The sequence below is a fragment of the Ursus maritimus genome, unplaced genomic scaffold, assembly GCF_017311325.1.
Source record: "Ursus maritimus isolate PB19 unplaced genomic scaffold, ASM1731132v1 scaffold_3, whole genome shotgun sequence".
Lineage (NCBI taxonomy): Eukaryota > Metazoa > Chordata > Mammalia > Carnivora > Ursidae > Ursus > Ursus maritimus.
Window position 1 is genome coordinate 17,701,118 of NW_024425563.1, and position 23,053 is coordinate 17,724,170.

Consider the following 23,053-nt stretch of genomic DNA (forward strand, 5'->3'; position numbering starts at 1 on the left):
CCACATAACCCAACTGCAAGGGTCACAATTCACATTGCAGACTTAATATGGTGTCATGACATTCAGGTATCTTTATGCTTTTCCTAGCATAGCTGGGGAAGCCTGAATTTCAACATCTTTATGCTTTTCCTCTCAGGTTGTCCTAGCCTCCAGAAAAGGACCTTCCAGTCTCTTGCCTAGAGAGTAAAGCCCTGGCTGGAAGTGTGCCAGAAGCTCAGTGGGAAAGTGAGCTGGATGGCTTAGTGTTCAGCGTGCATATATTAAATGAATCACCCCAGTGTTCAGTATGGTATTTCCACTTCAACTGTGCCAGTTTCCCTGCAGTCCACCAACCCTGTGTCTTGCCTTTTCTGCAGAATAAACTTCTAGTCTTCTGCCAAGACGGGGGAAGGGCAGTTACCTGACTAGTTCTGAAAAATACATTAAACCTGTTTTAGCTCCACATTTAACCCTACTTCAAGAACCAATTCCTGATACGTTGTGAGTTTTTCAGTGTAATGCCATTTGCCTATTGCTAGCATAGGATACTGATTTCCCAGGGCGGTCAGATCAGTTACCACTATTCACCTGCTCTTTAACTTTCAAAGTTATTTTCAATTGTCTCCTGCTCAGATCTTTATCTTGTGATTTAGTCTTCTAAATATATTTTAATATCATTTTATTGGAGTTTCTAAAATATATTTTCTTCTAAATATATTTTTCTAAATATATTTTAATGTCATTTTATTGGAGTTTCAGGAGGGGGATAGTGTATAATCTGGCATTTTTAACCAGGAGTCAATGTTTTTCTTACTTTGCAAAAAAATCCAGTACATATTAAGAATATCAAATTTTTGTTTTTATTAATTGCCAGAAACATTTTTAGTGTGTCTTGATTTTTTTTTTTTAAGATTTTATTTATTTATGTGACAGAGAGACAGCCAGCGAGAGAGGGAACACAGCAGGGGGAGTGGGAGAGGAAGAAGCAGGCTCCCAGCGGAGGAGCCTGACGTGGGACTCGATCCTGGAATGCCAGGATCACGCCCTGAGCCGAAGGCAGACGCTTTAACGACTGCGCTACCCAGGCGCCCCTGTGTCTTGATTTTTGATTAAGATATTTTTACCATATCAAAGCTTTGATGTTTCTATGTAATTTATTTTTTATTTTAATTACTTTTAATTTAATTTTTAAAAAATTTATTACTTTTTTCCTTTGCTATTTCTTGATCTACTTTTAGACTTAGAAATAGTTTTTATATCCAATAGATAAGATAAATAATCATCTTTTTAAACAAGTACTTGTATGTGTATTTAGATTTTTCAATTTAACTCTTGAATTTATTTGGGATTTATTTAGGTGTATTGTATGAAGCAAGGCCTCAAATTTATTTTTTTCTCCTAGAAGCCAATTACCTCAATATCATTTGTCGAATAAATGGGGATCAAGACTTTATTCATCACATATTAAGTTCTTATATATCCTAGGATCTATCTGTCTCAGGGCTACTACTTTCTGCCATTAATTTCCTTGTTGTGTCTTCAACCATTACCACACTGTTTCGTTGTTGTTGTTTTTTTAAAGATTTATTTATTTATTTGGAGGGGGGTGTGCAGAGTGCAGAGGCTGATGTGGGGCTGATCTCACGACCCTGAGATCATGACCTGAGCTGAAACCTAGAGCTGAATGCTTAACCGACTGAACCACTCAGGTGCCCCCACACTGTTTTAAAATTAATAACCTTGTACTATACTTTATTCAGTTGGCCATGTTTTCCTCATTATTCTTTCCTTGAAAAGTCTTTCCAAGTTATTCTAATTTTTAAGTTCTTCAGGACGAATTTTTAAATCATTATGTTAAAGTAAATATTCTCATTGGGATTTTGATTACAATTGCATTACATTTAAAGATTAACTTGGAATAAGTGACACCTTTATGATACTGAATTTTCCTTTCAAGGAACATGGTATATGCCTCATTTATTTATTTCCTCATTTATATGCCTCATTTATTTATTTCCTCAAGGAATATGGTATATGCCTCATTTATTTAAGTCATCATATGTCTTCTATTCGAATTTTGTTTAAAAATATCCCAAGTGGGGCGCCTGGGTGACTTTTGGTTTTGGCTCAGGTCATGATCTCAGGATCCTGGGATCGAGCCTGGTGTTGGGCTCCATGCTCAGCGTGATGTCTGCTTAGGATTCTCTCTCTCTCTGCCCGCCCCCCCATGCTCATTGTCTCTCTCTCAAATAAATAAATAAATCTTAAAAAATATTATCCCACGTTATTCTTAATGCAGCTGTATCCTCTGTTATATTTTTTGAGCATACTCAACAATTTTCACTTCCTTCTTAAAGGAAATTTTTCTTCTAAATCTTCAGAGCAGGAAAACATTTCCCCTTTTCTGCAGGATCTTTCTCAGGCCAAGTCATGCTGGGTTTTCTGTTTATTCATCACTTAAGTAGAAGAGTTCTATGTAGTTGTAATGTCTAATGGACAAGATCAACTCTGACCATTCTGTTGTTAAGTCCAACAGACACTAGGTTTCACTTTTGAGTTTTCATATTGGTCTCTGCGTTTTCCAATTTCAGCAAGAATCTTGGCTAATTCGGTATAGTCAGAATCCCTGCTCTCCCTATCTGATTGGATTCCTCATTCTCTACCATCACTCAGGTGATGTCTGATCATCCTGGCCTGCCTTCACACGATTTCCCCACCTCCTACCTTATCCCTGATGTTTCCTCTTAGTCATTTTCCAGCCCCTGACCCAACCCTGCTCCTGCGCTATAATTTCCCACCTTTTCTTACGGTATTCAGAGTTAAGCCTGATCGCTCTCCCTTACTACAAAACTGCATTGTAGTAGTCCCCTTGAATAAAGTCACTGTAATGTCATTAACTAGTGTCATGAACACATTTTTCTTCAACAGGAGTACCTGAGAGCTCAGAGAGAAGGGTGGGAGTTTAACTTCCCACTACTTTCAAAAGGGTAGATGTTTCTGGCTATGGATTAAGACAGGACTACAAAGAGAGGAGAAAAATGTCTCCTCTAATCATTAACATTAACTCTATAGTTTGTTTTTAGCTCATGTCTTTTTATCAGTTGTTTTTATAACAAACAGAATGTTGCAATTTGGCCGGGTGACTCAGCCTTTCTGATCAGGGCTTCCCCACTTCCGAGCTGAGCCCTCCCACTGTCACTTCCCCTCCCCGCCCTCCCAACCCCCCCCCAAGTCTCCTGCACATGCAATGCAGCATCACCTGACTGCCCTGAAGAGCTCTCGAGATAACTATATGAAAATGCTGTGTACCTTTAAAATACTACGTAAACTTAGATGGTAATAGTAGCCCTGGGGACACATTCCTTGGCTCTGCCAACCCAAAATACCTGTCCTATAAGACTTTTAAGTTACAGATTTTGACATTTAACCTCTTCTTAGGAAACTTGCAAGTCATTGTTGTAAGGAATGGCGGGCATCTTTTCTTCCTCAGACCCGAGCATCCAAATGTGACAGAGAAGGGTGGAAGGAGTAGGGTGCATAAGCAGAGTCTGCCCACATTTTCTACGGGATGTTGCGAGGGCAGCAATGGGAAACTGCAGCCAGGTCTCATTCTGTCTGAGCGCAGACTGGCCCTTCCTGTAAAGGTTCAGGAGGCTGGGTGTGTAGCGAGTGGGGCCGGGAGGGGGAGAGGAATAGCTGGAAAGTGAAATTGGATGGTCTGAGCATAGAGTGGTAGGTCCTTACTGTATCGTAATACATTTGTAAGCCTCTGAAATCCTATTTGACACAAGATGAAGTGTAAACGCTCAAGTTAATACATAGCATGTTGGAACTTGTGGGACACTGTCAGAGCACCTCTTTCAAATCAAATGTAACGAAAACAAAAAGAACCAGGGAAGGGGGACCTCTGGAACCGATCCAACCACAATACTAGAGCAGAAAGCTTCAGGGTGATGAGTAGATCCAACAGAAGCAACTCCATCCCAATGGACACGTGTTGTGGCACCACGTGAAGAGAGCTGTGCCTCAGACATTAACCTTCAAATGTTAACACAAGCCCCTACAGTAGAGAGATAGTGTCTACTTTAAGAACTGGCACAGAAGAAATCACGAAGAGGAGTGGCGTGGAAGCTTTGGGGTCTGTGCAGGTGGCGCTGTACTACCTGCAGGGCTGAGTACGCGCCACGGAGCAAGGCGGTAATTAACACAAAGAGGCAGCCTTGGACCAGCCCAAGCACATGGATTCCAACAACACAAGAGAAAACAAGGGACGCAGAAAACAAACCTTAGAGAACCCACCTGCAAGAGATGGGAATGCCAGACAACAGTTAAAAAACAAAACAAAACAAAGCCCACAGTAGAACATATGTAAGAGAAAACATAAAAGAAAATGTTGGAACGTACACCGCCTTCTCAGGAAGTACCCACACATTTCAGAGGTAATAATAAAGGAATGACAATTACTGCTGTTTGGTGAGCTTTTAGAGGCCCCAGGCCCTGGCCTACACATTTATACATATTTAATCTTCATAGCTACTCCCCGGGAAGAGTACTCTTATTTTATTTTATCAAAGACGACACTGAGGCTTTGCAGAAGTTGGGTGACATGTCTAGGTCACACAACTGATAGGAGGTCCAGCCAGATTTAGACTTGCCATGGGTGTGTGCTGTGTTCTTAATCAGTGTCATAGGGCAGCGAGGAACCTGGCTGAAGAGGGAAGAGACCTGAGCATTCCTCTTGGTTAACTCTGTGACCTTGGGCCCAGATCTCCTATCTATAAAAATGATGAGGTCAAGCTGGATATGTTTCAAGAGGCTCTTCCAGATCTAAAATGTTGGGTTGGTTTCAAATCAACAGTCTATAGTTTATAAGAGACACATTTAAATCAGAAGGCACATGTAGAAAAATAGTGAATTATACTCGTGCGCAGATTTTAAAAATATAGGGGTTGCCATCATGGTAGCAGATAAAATTAATCAGGAAATATAAAAGAACGCTGAGCTATGCATCAAGGTCACCATCAAAGGTAAGACATGCATAGAACAATGAAAGCCTAGGATAGTACTGAGTGCACATACCCTATACACATACTGGGGAACATGCAATCCTGGAATGCAAGGAGTGTATATAGATCTCTCTCTCTCTCTCACTTGCTCTCATCTGTCTACCAAAAGGGTCCTGGTAAGAAGTTATATCTGAGGCTCCTGGGCGGCTCAGTCAGTTAAGCATCCGACTCTTGGTTTTGACTGGGGTCATGGTCTCAGGGTCATGGAATCAAGCCCCACGATGGGCTCTGCGTTCAGCACAGAGTCTGGTGGAGATTCCCTCTCTCTCCCTCCCCCTTTACTCCTCCCCCTGCACAGGCTCACGCACTCTCTCTCTAAAATAAATAAAATCTTAAAACAAAAAGTTATACCTAACAAAATGGGGGTGGGGATGGGGCAGGAAGGAGTAGAAAATGGAACTGGAAGGTGTAAGTATAAAATAATAAGGGAAAAATGTATGGATACATTATGTGAACCTAAAGGTAGAGCATGATAATCCCCTGAGGCCAATAAATGAAAAAAAATTCATCTTACTCTCCAACATAAAAGATATTCAGCAATTAAAAAAGGCAGAAAGTCCATGTATCATATTATCCCAACAACATGTAATCATCTTGAAAGAAAATAACATGAACAGAATTAGAAAGGAGTTCAACTACTTGAAAATTTTGAAATACTCTCTTTAATAATTTCTGAATTGGGGACAAATTCCTGCATACAGTAACAGAAAGCATTTTTTTTAATGAAAAGAAAGCTCACTATCATAAGAATTGTTACAAATATATTTTGACAGTATCCAAACCCTATATAACTAGCAGACAGTTTATAGATAAGGAGAAAACAGACATTACATCACACGAATGAGTGCACATCTCTCCTAGCTTAATGAAATGCAAATTAACATTTGTTAGGACTTCATTCCATGCCTATTAAACTTAAAAGAAACCTAAATGATAAACCCAGTGTTGGCAGGATTTTTGTGGCACCAGGCTCAGCGCTGGAGGGATGGGATTGAAAAATAATGAACCCCTGCCCTTGTGGAACCCAGTAGAATGGACACAGCAGACATGGCGGACTGTATGTAAGCATCATCATGAGGTGTTTAACTTACTTGAGAGTAAGTTATTGGAAGTGGTTATTTTGTTAGCGTGAGGGCTGAGACATGTGTCACTAGAATATAAGTGGGAGTTTTGTCTCACTCAGCATGGTGTCCTCAATATCATGACAGCCACTGCCCACCACAGAGCAGATCTTCAATAGACATTTGGTGAATGAGTGCAATGTGCATATGGAATTACAGCAAAAATTTAAAATACAAGTTCTGTCTTATGTAACTGTGGTTATAACCATATACAAAGGTTTATATGTTCATTTTAACAGCTCAAGGGGATTTTGTAAAGATATAAGTAGAGCATGTTTCCCTTCTCTGTCAAGATATTCAGATTCATAATTTTTAAATAAAAAAAGTATTCACACATACCTATACCACCATCACCTGTGTATTCCTGCCTCGCACGGACAATGTATTCTCTTCTACTTTGGAGCCTTATGGGTCTAGATTTATGGAGGTAGATCAGTTGTCCTCAACCCTGGCTGCACACTAGAATCCCCTGGAGCTGGGCGCACTCCTAGACAAGCCTACTAATTCCTCTGAGGGTGATGCCCAGGCGTCATCAATTCTAATGTTCAGCTAAGATACCAGGGCCACTTAGGCAGTAAAACTCTTCCATCAAATTTACATTTTCATTACAGAGAATGTACTCAGTCATTCTTGAGAATAACCCTTTAAGAGGTTTTTGTGAAATTCTGAGTTCAAAAATACCCTTCTTGTATTGTGAAGAAAAAGTATCTGAACTGGGTGTTTCACAGGAACAAATGCAATCGAGATGCTGGGGGGCCTCTGTGCCACCCTTCCCCCAATATTAGTGTCATGGGTGGGCAGACTAGGGTAGCCTTAATAGCCTCTGATCTAATGAAGTTGACTGATGAGGCTGCGTTCACCTCAAAGGGAAGAAAGTTCTAGAAGTTCTCACACAGGCCAGAGGGAGAAGCCAGGCAGGAGTAAAAAGGGCCTGGATGGAAGGAACTTGCCCTGATAGTTGACCTAAAAACTATTCTGTCCACGTGATAAAAAGGAGGCTTGAAGGTCAAGGTCTGGGATTGCTGATCATTTTTGAAGACACAAAGGAATCTGGCAACCCAGATTTTAGGCTGTGCATCTCTTGGTGGGAAAACGCCACATGGGAGCTGTGCTTTTATCCTGGGCTCTGGGGAAGATTCTCTGGAACCAGGATAGACAATGGTACGCACTCAACATGCTTGCTGAGCTCTGTGCTGTCTCCAAATCATCTCCCAGGGCCTCCTGGGTTCGCCTCTCCAAGACTGGTATTTGGTTTTCTTGTCTTCCTCTTACTTATCTCTCCTATCTGTGCAAAGTTTAACAGGGTTCCTGGGTCTGACTTGGAGCGTGGCAGGAGCTCCCTGTATACCGAGGCCAGCTGGGTCACGTATGGCCTCTAAATCAAGCTAGAGGTTGGGATTAAAGAACCCCTAGTGGGCCCAGTTTCAGACCCATGCTACCGGATCCCGTGGGTAACTGTATCCTTGTTCCCCTCTTCCAGGCTGCCCATTCTCCAGGGAGGGACATTTGCTTTTGTGGCACCCTCCCTGGCCATGCTCTCCCTGCCCGCCTGGAAGTGCCCAGAGTGGACACTTAATGCCAGTCTGGTGAACACCAGCTCTCCTGAGTTCACCGAGGAATGGCAGAAGAGAATCCGAGAGGTAACAGGGAAGGGAGGGGGTGGAGGGGGCAATGTGATACTACCACTATGTGTTTGATCATCTTGCTCTAGTTCTATTTTGCTCCCCTCCTTCCAATGTCTGCACTTGGACCTTTGTAAATGAACTTTTTCCTTTAAGTTTAGCACATACATAAAATAACATAATAAATTTCCCAAAGCTGAACTTGTTCCTGTTACCAGCACCTGGATCAAGAAACCGAACATTAACAACACCCCAGAAGCCCCGTTGTGCCTCCTTCCAGTCACCTCTCCCCCAGGGATCATCGCTGACCTGATTTCTAACACCATAGATGAGTTTCACCTGGTTTTGAACTTTCTATACAGAACTCCACAGTACATACTCGTTTGCGCCTTGCTCTCTTCATTCAATATAATTTTTACAAGAGTCTTCCACATTGTTATATGTAGGGGTAGACTCCTCGTTCACTTCACTGAGTAGTGTTCCATTATATATTCATACAGCAATGTCCTTCTCTATTCTGCTGTTACCCGAACTGTGTTTAAGGGTAATTTCCAGTTATTGGCTGTTATAGATAGTATTGTTATGGACGTCTGTGTACTTGGTTTTAGGTGAATATATCTATGTATTTCCATCAAAGAGACATGTAGGAGTGGAATTACTGAATCATAGGGTATGTGTACCAGTCAGAGATCCCTGGAGAAACAGAATCAACGGGATATATAGAGATACACACAAGAGGGGATGTACTGTAGGAATTGGCTCACGCAGTGAGGGAGGCCAAGAAGGCCCTGAGCTGTTTGCTACAGACGTTGATCGGCATGCTGGTGGGCAATCTGGGTGACCTGTCTTTTTCCTAGTAGTCTGGGCCAGGTCTTCAGTTGCAGAATAGGCCAAGCTCAAACCAGCAACACTGTCAATACCAGTTTTTAAAAATACGAAATCCTCCCATACTCTGTGAAATGTCCTGTGTAGGCAGACTCCCAGCTCCATGATGGGCCACACACCCTCCTATTCTCCCACCAAAGACACCTGTGCCCATTGCTGTTGGCAATCTGGACCATCCTGGGCAACACAGGTGCCTTCAGATGGAGATGGAGATTAGGTCGTTTGGGAGCCCGAGTGCGCATGGTTTGTGGTCCAAGGTGTCAACTCGTGGACCCTGGTGACTACATTCAAAATCACACTACCTCCCTCTTTGTAAGACGCAGGGACATCACCATGAACCATCAGTATTTGAGATTTAACTATACACTCCTGTCCCACACAAGGTAAAATTTCAATAGATCCACCTGCCAGACCAAACTGCTCATCACCGGCCACAGCCCAGGAACCCATATACTTACACAGGGGCAATCCAGGGGCAATCCCAGCCATTTACGTGTGCGGAGTCAGCCAGGTCACACATAACTCTGCCCATTGGCTGGATGTGGACTTGCTTTATCTCCTGCCTCCACCCAGGGCCTTCTGCGGAGATGTTAAACACTCTCCCAGCCCCCACCTTTCTCAGTTAGGCGAGCAGCATCTTCAGCAAGACTCCGACCAGTGCTTTCTGAATTCAGGGACTCAGTGGTGAGACTCAGGTCTTTGTTGCTAGAGTTAGGTTACCTTGTGAGGTAGCATCTGTCCCAGGGGAGGGGAGGACTGTCACTGGCTCATGAATCCTAGGAACCCCTCCAGTGTAACTGCTTTTTCTTTACCTGACCATAACTATTTCCTTTACTTTTTAAAAAAGATTTTATTCATTTATTTTTGTGAGAGAGACCAGAGAGGGTGAGTACAAGCAGGGGGAGGAGCAGGCAGAGGGAGAAGCAGACTCCCCACTGAGCAGGGAGCCCCATGTGGGACTCGATCCAAGGACCCTGGGATCATGACCTGAGCCAGAGGCAGACGCTTAACCGACTGAGCCCACCCAGGCACCCATAACTCCTTCCTTTAATCAGCAAATTCTGTTTATCTGTCCTTCCTTACTTGAATGTCTTCCTGGCCTCACTCGAGATACGACTGAGGTCTCTGATCCTAGAGTTATTGGTGCTGTTCACTAGTGGTCTAATTCCAGACAGCGCAGACTAGTTAGTAATGGTCTGTGCGGGGGTGGGGGGTGAGGAGCGGCTCCAGACCACAACCTCACCCAAAGCCGCACGGCTGAGCTGAGGCTCCTGGCCTCTGACAGCGTCCGTCCTCATCCCGGGTGGACTCTACCAAGGTCACTTGCCATACCTCAGGGAGCACTGTGCTGCGAGGGCACAGTACTGAGCCATAACCCGTGAGCGTCAGCCCAGAACTTCTGCAGTTCTTCCTTTGCAAAAGCAGCCTGTTTGCACACGCCTGTGCTCTGATGGACGGACCTCCGCGGTGCCATTAAGCCCTTGTGCTTCCTTTTTCTCTCAGGGGCGGACCCAGGGTTAACGAGGCTCTTGAATCTTTAAAGAACAATCCCGTGTAGCTCTGGACCAAGATATGCCCGAGAATTTCACTTGTCAAGCTGGTGGGCCCTGGACTTTTGCCAGGGAGACTAGCCAGTCTCAGAATGCCATGTGTTGGAGAGCCTTCTCCCAATTAGACTCTGCTCCTTCGGGCAAGCCTGCGTTTACGACGCCATCCACAGAATGAATGAATCACAGAACACGTGCGTGGCTCGTGGGTGTTTGTTTCTTTGTTTCTGCTGTACCCCCGCCCCGGAGCCTCTAGTCAACTTCGTTACATCCAAATTTAAACTAAGCAAAGAACAGAAGTGGGGGTTCCTCACCCTGCTCTGCTAGATGCCGGGCAGGATTTCCCTTCCATGCGCACACCTGCTGGAATTTCTTATGCAGGAATCTCTTGCCTGCATACTCTCTAAGAAGAAAGATCTGTCGAGTTCCTTTGTCTCTTCTCCTACCCAAGCTTTTCTGCTCAAACCTTTCCCGCGTCCTAACGAAGCATCTGCCGGCTGCCCGGCCGTAGCGCAGCTCACAGACCTCCAGTGCATTCAGAAGCAGTTGCCTTGTGTTTTGAGGACACTGGGCAAGAGTTCTGGAAAATAATTTCCCAGGGGCTTGAACAGTATTAATAGTGAGGGAGGTGTTTAGGGATGTGGGTCATGCTGTACCTGCCTTGAACGTGGGATCCCAAGTGGCAGAGACATCGTATTTTCCTTAATACCTTCATTGTTTATTTTTGTGTTTATGATCTACCGAGCCCTTTAAAACAGGATTATGAAAACTACGGCTCTGGGACCAAATCCAGCCCGAGGTCTGTTTTTTTAACTGCTCACAACCAAGAATGGTTTTTACATTTTAAAAGGTTGTTTTAAAAAAGAAAGGCTGTGTGATAGAAAGCACACATGGCCCACAATATCTAAAATATTTACTATCTGGCTTTTTATAGGAAAAAGTTTGCCAACTCCTACTCTGAAACCTAGGGCCCAGGGTAGGGATTCCTTTAGCCCTAAGACAGTAGTCTTCACTATTTTTTCCCCGTTACCTCCAAGGGTCCAACACCTCGAGCCAAACCCCGAGCCTTATCTCTGGTAGTTGAGCTCCATCTGCTGGCCCAGTGTTTTTCATCAGTGGTGTAAGTAAGAGAAAGTGCTTGCAAATTTCAACCTCATTTCACTAATTGGATTGATTGGTTGAATTCCCTGAGCCAGCCTATTGGAATTTAAGGTAGATTCTCCATGTTTAACTGAGTTATATTTATTCACACACATCTCAAGGATTGCAACCACTGGTGGTCAGCACACCAACTGTCTATCACTAATACTACCCACCAGAGAAGGTGACGCAAATATAGAACCAATAGGAAGGTCGTTACTTACTGGGCTTTAAGTAATGGGGAAGTGAAAGTGAACAGTTGTTTTATTTTTAAGACATGGTGGTAGCAGAAAAAGTAGAAAACTGGGAAGGGAAAGCAAGTTCAGTTTTTAATTCCTTAGGCCAATTCAAACTTCAACTTTCGGTATTATGGTTATTTTTATGTATCTACTTATGTGTCCTTAGATATAAATGAAATGAGTGACGGCATGATATAAGGGATGAGAAGGAGGGATTACGATTATTTTGTTATTATAAGGTGCTCACCCTACCCATGAACTGGCATAGTGTTATTTGAAAGTGGACTTGGGTTAGTTGTAAAAGTACATTGCAAGCTCTAGGACAACACTCAAGAAAAGTGAAAGAAAGAAAGAAAGAAAGAAAGAAAGAAAGAAAGAAAGAAAGAAAGAAAGAAAGAAAGAAAGAAAGAAAGAGGAAAAAAGAGAGAGGGAGGGAGGAGAAAGAAAGAGAGAGAGGGAGGGAAAAGAAGAAAGAAAGAAAGAAAGAAAGAAAGAAAAGGGAAAAAAGAGAGAGGGAGGGAGAAAGAAAGAGAGAGAGGGAGGGAAAAGAAGAAAGAAAGAAAGAAAAAGAAAGAAAGAAAGAAAGAAAGAAGAAAGAAAGAAGTGTAACTGATATGTTAAGAAAGGAGGAAAAAATGGAACCATATGAAACGCTCAATTAAAACCACAAAAAGAGTGGAAGACAAAAATAAGAACAAAGAACAAGGCCAACAAGTAGAAAACAGTAATGAGTATAGTAGATATCAACCCAACTATATCAATAATCACTTTGAATGTCAATGGATTAAATGTACCAACTAATGACAGAGACTGTCAGAGTGGATACAAAAACATGTGACCTAATTGCATGTTGTCTATAAGAAACCTACTTTAAATATGAAGACACATAGGGATGCCTGGGTGTCTCAGTCAGTTAAGCATCTGCCTCTGGCTCAGGTCATGATCCCAGGGTCCTGGATTTGAGTCCCACATTGGGCTCCTTGCTCAGCAGGGAGCATGCTTCTCCCTCTGCCTGCCGTTCTCCCTGCTTGTGCTCTTTCTCTCTGACAAATAAATAAATAAAAATCTATAAAAAAATAAATATAATGACACATAGAGATTAAAAGTAAATGGATGGAGAAAAATATACCATGCTAACACTAATCAAAAGAAAGTAGGAGTTGCTCTATTACTTTCAGAAAAGCAGACTTTAGCAGGGCGCCTGGGTGGCTCAGTTGTTAAGCGTCTGCCTTCGGCTCAGGGCGTGGTCCCAGCGTACTGGGATCGAGCCCCACATCAGGCTCCTCCACTGGGAGCCTGCTTCTTCCTCTCCCACTCCCCCTGCTTGTGTTCCCTCTCGCTGGCTGTCTCTCTCTGTCAAATAAATAAATAAAATCTTAAAAAAAAAAAGAGCAGACTTTAAAACAAGGAAAAGTTATCAGGGATAAAATGGAATGCATAACATCCAAACTAGGAGAGTAAGAAAGGAGGCATTAAGTAAATTCTGTCAGTCCAGTCGATCAGGGGTTGGCAAACCACAGCCCATGAACCAAATCTGGCCTGCTGCTTGTTTTTATATAGCTCACAAGTCAAGAATGGTTTTACACTTTAAATGGTTGAAAAAGAAGACTACTATTTCATGATGTGTCAGAATTATATGAAATTTTAATTTCAGTATCTACACATGAAATTTTATTGGAACACAGCGAGGCTCATTTGTTCACATCTTTCTGGAAAAGTTTCGACAGAGCCCATATGGCCCATCGAGCCTAAAATATTCACTATGTGGTCCTTTCCAGAAAAAAAAAATTTTGCCAACCCTTGCAGTAGAATGTGAGATCACAGAAAAATAAAGCAGCAAGAGGTTCAACATGCTACGGAGTGATGTTATCGTTGTCATCATCATCATCATCACTATGACCAATAAATACTTTTGAAGGCTATTTCCTGAAAACCTTCAAATTAAGTGAAAATGTCCAACAGGTTGTTGGAAATCTAGAACTGGAGAGAGGAGCAAGAACAGGCTCTCCTTGCTTCCGTTGCTCTGGGGTTCAGCTTTGATCCTGCACTGCCTCTGTGCGTGCCCCCTGGGGGGCCCAGGTTGAGAAGTGGCTGGCGCACCTGGGTCTTCCATGATGGCCAGGGCTGGGCTGAGGCCCACAGTCTCTGCAAGCTTCAAGGCGTCTGAGCTGTACTTTCTCTCTTCAGTTGCAGGGTGCCATTATGGTTGCTTCTTGTGTCCAGATAGTAGTGGGATTCTCGGGCCTCATTGGGTTTCTCATGCGCTTCATTGGCCCCTTGACCATCGCTCCGACCATCTCGTTGGTGGCCTTGCCTCTCTTTGATTCTGCGGGCAATAACGCTGGGATCCACTGGGGGATTGCCGCCATGTAAGTACTCTCTGGGAATGGAGTGGCAGCTCAGTTCTTTCCGGTGGAAGATTACCCAGTTAGAATAATGTGTTCTGGATATTGGCAAACTCTTGTGGTTTACAGATACTTTCATAAACATTGTAATACCTTAATAAGCAGTGAAATGGCTACCATTTATTATTACTACTATTTATTACATTTTTAGTTCTCAAACACCGTGAGTTAATCACGGTCAGTGTATAAGAATACTTAGTGTAGTGTTCACAAAACAGTGATACTGCTGGTCCTCTGCATGCTAGGTTTTCATTGTGCAAATGTTTGTAAACCTCTGGCACCTGGGAAGGGTGCAAAGACATGACTCCAGCTCTCAGTAGTCTTATGGTGTAGGAGAGAGATGAGCTTTGGCTCCAAGGTGCTATGACATCAGGACACAGTGATGAGAATTATAGAATGCTGTGCATGGTCAGGGGAGGGAGCAATGACAGTCAATTGGGAGGATCAGGAAGTCTTTAGGGAAAGAAGAGGCCTTAGGCATTTCCACAGAGCTTTGAAGGGACTGGGGGTTGGCACAAGACATGCTCATTCATGCTGCTGCGACGGTCTGACCACAAGGACTTGAAGAATGACCCAGGAGAGAAGCCAATCTCCGACTCTGGCCTCACTCGCTGCACCTGCTGGGATCTGTCCAGCTGCTGACCGGCAGGGAATGATAGCCCCCCCTTCCCTGTATTCCTCTCCAGCCACCAGCAGCTCTGAAAGGGAACAGCCCACCTTCTCAGAGATGGGTTCTGCCTTCTTGGGGACCCTCCCAGTGCGGTCCTGGCCACCCCATCCCAAAGACTCATGGTGGCTCAGCTTCAAAGCCCCTTGCTTAGGATGAGCCTCGGTTTGCCAGGCTGGGCGTGGCTTGTTTTTGTTTCAGGACCATCTTCCTCATCGTACTGTTTTCTCAGTACCTGAAAAACATCGCTGTGCCCATGCCTGTTTATGGAGGAGAGAAGAAGTGTCACACATCCAAGTTCTACCTGTTTCAGGTCTTCCCGGTAAGAAGCACTCTCCACCCTCTTCCCTTCTTAGGGGACTTGCCCAGAGAGTGAGGGGAGCCTCTCAAACTTCCAGAAGGTCCCCGAAGCAAATGCTTCCCCTTGTGCAGGGCCTCTCCTCCCTGACCCCCCCACTCCTCCACTGTAGAAGGAGGCCAAGGGGAGCCCTGCCGCCATCCGTGGGAGTGCTCCCCGGCTGTTGGTGGAAAGCCGTCCCCGTCTTTCCACGAAGCTTCTCCCCCCGAAGCGGAGAACCCTGCCCTAGGTCGCTGCTCTGGGCACCTGTGGGGGACAGCCTGGGCACACGTCCCTGGGGCCGTCCCCATAGCAAGGTTCACAGCTAATCATACAAAACTGAGGACCCAGTTGCTCCAATCAAGTTCTCAGTGGCTTGTGGGTAATCCGGATCCCTCGCGATGGGACTGGTCCCTCACTTTTCAGACACTCCTCTGCCAGATTTACAGCACGGTGTTAGGTCTGCGTGGCTGCCAACCACACACAATATGTTTAATTTAACTGTGAGCTACATTTCACGTTGTAAAAAGATACTTCCGCATCTCACTGATCTCTCACCGCCCTGCAGGCCTGTGGTCCTACCCTTCTGTGTGCACAAGAATCACTTGGGGACATTGCTAAAAATACACCTTTCTGGGGCTCTGCCACCAGGGATTAAATATCAGTAAAGCTTCAGGCTCTGCAGAGCAGTGATTATCATTCCATTGTACAGACAAGGAAACTGAGGCTTGGAGAGTTTGATCCAAGGTTATGTAACCAGCCAACAGTGGGAAGGGAGATAGACAGTAATCCTTCTGACCCAGGCCGTGCCTATTTTGCTAGACCTTTCTGCCTCTATTGGACACAAGGTTTTCCCATAGTTTATTTCCTACATTCCTTTAATGTGCTCATTATGACACGGATTGCTGTCGTCACTGGAAGGGCCAGTAACCCAGCATTTCCTCATTTCAGAGAGCTTCCCTGCCCTCCCTCCCTGGCCCAGCACCTCTGGGTTGTGTGGGCAGGAGCTGGGGCTCTGGGCCCAGTAGTGAAGGGGGCTCCCTCTGCAGGTGCTGTTGGCGCTCTGCCTCTCCTGGCTTCTCTGCTTCGTGCTCACAGTCACCAACACCCTTCCTTCGGCCCCCACCGCCTATGGGCACCTGGCCCGCACTGACACCAAAGGCAATGTGCTGAGCCAGGCTCCCTGGTTTCGCTTCCCTTACCCAGGTAATGAGAAGATAGGGACCCTTTCTGCCAGGGACTTGTGTTTTCCAGGACTGTCCATGGGGTCAAGGGCACTGAATGGAGATTTGAATAGGGCCAGGGGATGGATCTCCTCCAAAAGATCTGATAAGGAGGAGCGGGCCCTAGGGGGTCCCTATGAGCCCCTAGAAGAAGAAGGAGACCCTTGGGTTGTCCTAAGAATCCTCTGGGGGTGTTAGACGAAAGGCTCCCATTCCCGGACCTTCCTCTCATTCCCTCCTCCATGTTACTCAGAACCCATGGCCTGAGAGCGGGCAGATCAGAGAGGTCTCGACCTTCTAGCCAGAACTTTGAGACTCTTTCCGGATTAGTTGGATTCTACCCAAGGGAGCCCTGGGCTGAATTAGAACTTTTCTGCGAAGATGAGGTCAAGGCCATCCCTTAGTCCACTTCTGGTTGCCTTTCCCAGCACTTTTGACTCAGGTGTATTAATAACCAGGTTCAAGGGAGGGCTGGCCTGGCCCCGTGGACTATGGAGCTCATGCCTCCATCAGTAAGAATCTCTGCTTCCAAATGCTTCGATCTGTCCAGGAAGGGGCCCTGCTGCTGACTGTTTTCATGCACAGTGACCTCAAGGTCTGGGTGTCTGACTTGCCTTCAGGGAGGAATGGCCGGGCAGAAGTCCAAGCCAAAGCCTCCGGAGAGTTGTGGGGTTGGAAGATACACTGCCTGGCCTTTCAAGACTTCCAAAGACCCCCCTCCGGCAGAGAAGTTATCTTGGGCTCAGCAACCTGTTGTCTTCTGGAATAACGTTCCCTCTGCATCGCTCTTGCAGGACAGTGGGGCCTCCCCACCATCAGCCTGGCTGGGGTCTTTGGGATCATTGCGGGGGTAATTGCCTCGATGGTGGAGTCAGTAGGCGATTACTATGCCTGTGCCCGGCTGGTGGGGGCCCCACCGCCTCCGAGGCACGCTGTCAACCGTGGCATCGGCATTGAGGGTCTTGGCTGTCTGCTGGCGGGGGCCTGGGGTTCAGGGAACGGCACCACCTCCTACAGCGAGAACGTCGGGGCACTGGGCATCACCAGGGTAAGTCTGCCGGCAGTGACTTCGGGCTGGGAGCCTGCGTCTGTCATCCACCTGTGAGTCTCTTCTTGTTGCCGCAACAAATTAGCACAAACGCAGTGTTTCCAACAGCTCAGATTTGTTATTGTATTGATCCGGAGTTCAAAAGTGCAGCACGGGGCTCAGGGAGCTAAAACACAAATATTGGCCCGGGCTGTGTTTCCGTTAGCTTTGATGCCAGCCTTTGTTTCTCGTTCCTTATGAGGATTATAAACACAACCAAAAAATGTGTTTTGAGGAGGTAAATCCTTACCACATGTCTTGCCATGATGACTTTCAATAAATAAGCTCTTAGGCTGGAAAGAAAATTCACCAAAGGCAGGATCTCCTCTTTATCGCTGGATTCAGTACTGGAGTCAGGAGTTGCCACTAGAGTATCTCTATAAAGGTACTTTAAAAAATACTTTTAATTGTGGTTAAAGACACATAACATAAAAACTGAAATCTGCACCAATCACACAACTCCTTATTCCCCTTCATCCCCAGCCCCTGTCCACCCGCAGTCTAGCTGCCGTTTCTGTGAATTGGATGACTCTAGGGACTTCATATAAGTGGAATCATACAGTATTTGTCTTTTTGTGACTGGCTTATCTCACTCAGCACAATGCCCGGGACTGTCCAGGCAGCCCAATAATATTCCAGTCCATAGATGCACACCGCGTTTTGTTCATGCCTCGTCCCTAGACTTTATTCTAGCTCCTCTGTGTGGCCCTTCCAGCCCTTTATGGTGGAGCCCTTGCCTTGCTCTTCAACCATCTCCTATGAGTCTCTCTCTGTCTCCCTGCACTCCAGACACATGGATTTTCCTTCCCACCTCCTCCCCTGCAGCTTTACTGAGATATACTTGACTATAAGACAACATTGTGTAAGTTTAAGCTGTACAACGTGTTTATTTGATACACTTCCATATTGCCATGTGATGACCACCATTAGCTAAGACTCCCGTCACATTACATAATTACCATTTCTTTTTTTGTGGTGAGAACATTTAAGATTGACTCTCTTAGCAACTTTCAAGTGTATAATTTGGTGTTGTGAACTATAATCACAATATTGTACATTAGATCCTCAGAACTAAATCATCTTCTAACTGGAAGTCTGTACTCTTTTGACAACTCATTTTCTCCACCCTAAGTACCCCGGTAACCACCACTCTACTCCATTTCTGTGAATTTAGCTTTTTTATTTTTTTACTTATTTTATTTTATTTTATTTTATTTTATTTTATTTTATTTTATTTATTGGGAGAGAGCGCACATGCACATGAGCAGGGGTGGGGAGGGGCAGAGGGAGAGGGAGAGAGAGAATCTTTTTTTTTTTTTTTTTTGGTTAACAACTTCAACTTTATTTTTATTTTTTTTTATAATGATTTTTTATTATATTATGTTAGTCACCATACAGTACATCCCCGGTTTTCGATGCAAGGCTCGATGATTCATTAGTTGTGTATAACACCCAGTGCACCATGCAATACTTGTCCTCCTTACTTACCCATCACCGGCCTATCCCCATTCCCCCACCCCTCCCTCTGTAGCCCTCAGTTTGTTCTCATAGTCCATAGTCTCTCATGTTTCATTCCCCCTTCCTGATTTACCCTTTCTTTATCCCTTTCTTCCCTACTGATCATTCTAGTTCTTATGTTCCATAGATGAGAGAAATCATATGATAGTTGTCCTTTTCTCTGCTTGACTTATTTCACTACTACATTATCTCCTCAGTGCCGTCCATGTTGCAGCAAATGTGGAACTCATTCTTTCTGATAGCTGAGTAATATTCCATTGTATATATGGACACACACTTCTTAATCAGTCATCTGTTGAAGGGCATCTCGGCTCTCCACGTGCTACTTGTGGACATTGCTGCTATGAACATTGGGGTGCATATAGCCCTTCTCTTCACTACGTCTGTATCTTTGGGGTAAACACCCGTAGTGCAATGGGGCCTGGATCATAGGAGTAGGCTCGGTTACTCTTTTAAGGACCTCCACACTGTTTTCCAGAGTGGCTGTACCAACTTGCATCTCCCACCAACAATGTAGGAGGGATCCTTTCTCCACATCCTCTCCAACAATTGTTGTTTCTTGCCTTGTCTATTTTTGCCATTCTAACTGGCGCGTAAGGTGGTATCTCAGTGTGGTTTTTGATTTGAATTTCCTTGATGGCTAATGATTTTGAACATTTTTTCATGTGTCTGTTAGCCATTTGTATGTCTTCATTGGAAAAGTGTCTGTTCATATCTTCTGCCCATTTTTTGATTTGTTTATTTGTTTCTCGTGTATTGAGTTTGAGAAGTTCTTTGTAGATCTTGGATACCAGTCCTTTATCTGTAGTGTCATTTGCAAATATATTCTCCCATTCCGTGGGCTGCCTCTTAGTTTTCTGACTGTTTCGGCTTGTGCAGAAACTTTTAATCTTGATGAAGTCCCATAAATTCATTTTATCTTTTGTTTTCTCTTGCCTTTGGGGATGTATCATGAAAAAGGTTGCTGTTTATGTCGTAGAGGTTGCTGCCTATGTTCTCGTTCTAGAATTTTGATGGATTCTGTCTCACATCGAGGTCTTTCATCCATTTGGAGTTTATTTTTGTGTATGGTGTGAGATAGTGGTCAAGTTTCATTCTTTTGCATGAGGCTGTCCAATTTTCCCAGCACCATTTATTGAAGAGACTGTCTTTTTCCCACCGGATGTTTTTTCCTGCTTTATCAAATATTAGTTGCCCAAAGAGCTGAGGGTCCATTTCTGGGCTCTCTATTCTGTTCCATTGGTCTATGTGTCTGTTTTTGTGCCAGTACCATGCTGTCTTTATGATCACAGCTTTGTAGTACAGCTCAAAATCCGGCATTGTGATGCCCCCAGCTTTGTTTTTCCTTTTCAACAGTTCCTTGGAGATTCGGGGTCTTTTCTGGTTCCATACAAATTTAAGGACTATTTGTTCCAGTTCTTTGAAAAATGTCCTCGGTATTTTGATGGGGATAGCATTGAAAGTGTAGATTGCTCTGGGTAGCATGGACATTTTAACTATGTTAATTCTTCCGATCCATGAGCATGGAATATCTTTCCATCGTTTTATGTCTTCCTCAATGTCTTTCTTTTTTCTTTTTTTTTTTTTATTAATAATGATTTTTTATTATATTATGTTAGTCACCATACAGTACATCCCGGTTTTCAAGATGTAAGGCTCATGATTCATTAGTTGTGTGCACAACACCCAGTGCACCATGCAATATAGCCCTCCTTACTACCCATCACCTGGTCTAATCCATTCCCCACCCCCTCCCTCTGCTGGCCCTCCAGTTTGCTCTTCTCATAGTCCATAGTCTCTCATGTTTCATTCCCTTCTGAGTTACCCCTCCCTTTCTTTATCCCTTTCTTCCCCTACTGATCATTCTAGTTCTTATGTTCCATAGATGAGAGAAATCATATGATAGTTGTCTTTCTCTCTGCTTGACTTATTTCACTAAGCATTATCTCCTCCAGTGTGGCCAAATTCATGTTGTAGCAAATGCTGAGAACTCATTCTTCTGATTGCTGAGTAATATTCCATTGTATATATGGACCACAACTTCTTAATCCAGTCATCTGTTGAAGCATCCCCGGCTCCTTCCACGATTTAGCTTATTGTATTTACGTGCTGCTAAGTGAACAAACATTGGGGTGGCTATGGCCCCTTCTCACCACGCCTGTATCTTTGGGGTAAACACCAGTAGTGCAATGGCTGATCATAGGGTAGCTCACCTTTTAACTTTTTATGGGACCTCTCCAAGGTTTTCCAGAGCGGTTGCACCAACTTGTATCTCTTTACCCTCAACAATGTAGAGGGATCCCCTTTCTCCCTAAACATCCTCTCCAACAATTGTTGTTTCTTGCCTTGTCTATTTTTGCCATTCTCCTAACCATGCGTAAGGTGGTATCTCAAAGTGTGGTTTTTGATTTGAATTTCCTTGATGGCTAATGATTTTGAACATTTTTTTCATGTGTCTGTTAGCCATTTGTATGTCTTCATTGGAAAAAGTGTCTGTTCATATCTTCTGCCCATTTTTTTTGATTTGTTTATTTGTTTCTCGTATTGAGTTTGAGTGAAGTTCTCGTGATCTTGGATACCACAGTCCTTTATCTGTAGTGTCATTTGCAAATATATTCTCCCATTCCGTGGCTGCCTCTTAGTTTTTCTGACTGTTTCCTTTGGATGTGCAGAAACTTTTAATCTTGATGAAGTCCCATAAATTCATTTTATCTTTTGTTTCTCTTTGCCTTTGGGGGATGTGTCATGAAAAAAAGGTTGCTTTGGGCTTGATGTCGTAGAGGTTGCTGCCTATGTTCTCTCTAGAATTTTGATGGATTCCTGTCTCACATCGAGGTCTTTCATCCATTTGAGTTTATTGTGTATGGTGTGATAGTGTCAAAAGTTTGGCCTTTGCATGTAGCTGTCCAATTTTCCCAGCACCATTTATTGAAGAGACTTCGTCTTTTCCCACCGGATGCTTTTTCCTGCTTTATCAAATATTAGTTGCCCAAAGAGCTGAGGGTCATTTCTGCCTCTATTCTGTTCCATTGGTCTATGTGTCTATGTTTTTGTGCCAGTACCATGCTGTCTTTGTGATCACAGCTTTGTAGTACAGCTCAAAATCCGGCATTGCATGCCCCCCAGCTTGGTTTTTCCTTTTCAACAGTTCCCTTGGAGATTCGGGTCTTTTCTGGTTCCATACAAATTCTATGACTATTTGTTCCAGTTCTTTAAAAATGTCCTCGTATTTTGATGGGGATAGCATTGGAAAGTGTAGATTGCTCTGGGTAGCATGGACATTTTAACTATGTTAATTCTTCCCATCCATGAGCATGGAATAACATCTTTCCATCGTTTTATGTCTTCCTCAATGTCTTTTCAAGAGTGGATTTATAGTTTCTGTGAATAAATATCCCTACGCCTCTGGTTGCTAATTCCAAGCGTAACGTATGGTTTTTGGTGCTATTGTAATGGGATGGATTCCCCTAATTTCTTCTTCGCTCTTCCGTTATATTCGTAAAATAGTAAAATGCAAACTGATTTCTGAGCATTGATTTTGTATCCCGCCACGTTATTGAATTGCTCTTTATAACTTCTAATAGTTGAGTGGCTTTGGGTTTTCCATATAGAGTATCATGTCATCTGCGAAGAGACATTTTGACTTCTTCTCTTTGCTTTATTTGAATACCTTTTGATCCCTTTTTGCTTGGTTCGATTGCTGTTGCAAGGACTTCTAGTACTATGTTGAATAATAGTGGCGAGTGGGCATCCTTGTCGTGTTCTCCTGATCTTATGGAAAGGCTTCCAGCTTTTCCCATTGAGGAATAATATTTGCAGTAGGCTTTTCATAGATGGCTTTTATGAGATTGGAAATGTACCTTCTATTCCTACACTCTGAAGGGTTTTAATCAGGAAAGGATGCTGTATTTTGTCAAATGCTTTTTCGGCATCGGATTGAGAGGATCATATGGTTCCTGAGTCTTTTCTTGTTGATATGATGTATCCCACTGATTGATTTGGTAAATATTGAACCACGCTTGTATCCCAGGTGGGCGATCCCACTTGATCGCGGTATAACTTTCTTTAAGAACTGGTGGATCTTCATTAGCAAGTATCTTGTTGAGGATTTTGGCGTCCATATTCATTAGGAAATTGGTCTGTAATTCTCCTTTTGAGGGGGTCTTTGCCTGGTTTGGGGATCATAATATTGGCCTCATAGAATGAGTTTGGTAGCT

At 43.9% G+C, this 23,053-nt stretch overlaps 1 protein-coding gene and 1 long non-coding RNA gene across 5 annotated transcripts in view; one reads left to right on the forward strand and one right to left on the reverse strand.

Annotated features, from left to right (window-relative positions):
* Positions 1-12,045, reverse strand: part of LOC121105801 — a 21,221-nt gene extending 9,176 nt beyond the window's left edge. The window contains exon 1 of the long non-coding RNA XR_005838476.1: positions 10,006-12,045. This is a non-coding gene — a long non-coding RNA (uncharacterized LOC121105801). The remainder of the gene's footprint in view (positions 1-10,005) is intronic.
* Positions 1-23,053, forward strand: part of LOC103678264 (solute carrier family 23 member 1) — a 53,621-nt gene that overhangs the window by 20,850 nt on the left and 9,718 nt on the right. For all 4 annotated transcript variants that reach the window (XM_008707599.2, XM_040643971.1, XM_040643972.1 and 1 more), the window contains exons 4-8: positions 7,647-7,806; positions 13,787-13,968; positions 14,873-14,993; positions 16,058-16,214; positions 17,026-17,279. In XM_008707599.2, coding sequence (XP_008705821.1) covers positions 7,647-7,806; positions 13,787-13,968; positions 14,873-14,993; positions 16,058-16,214; positions 17,026-17,279 — 874 coding nt within the window. The remainder of the gene's footprint in view (positions 1-7,646; positions 7,807-13,786; positions 13,969-14,872; positions 14,994-16,057; positions 16,215-17,025; positions 17,280-23,053) is intronic.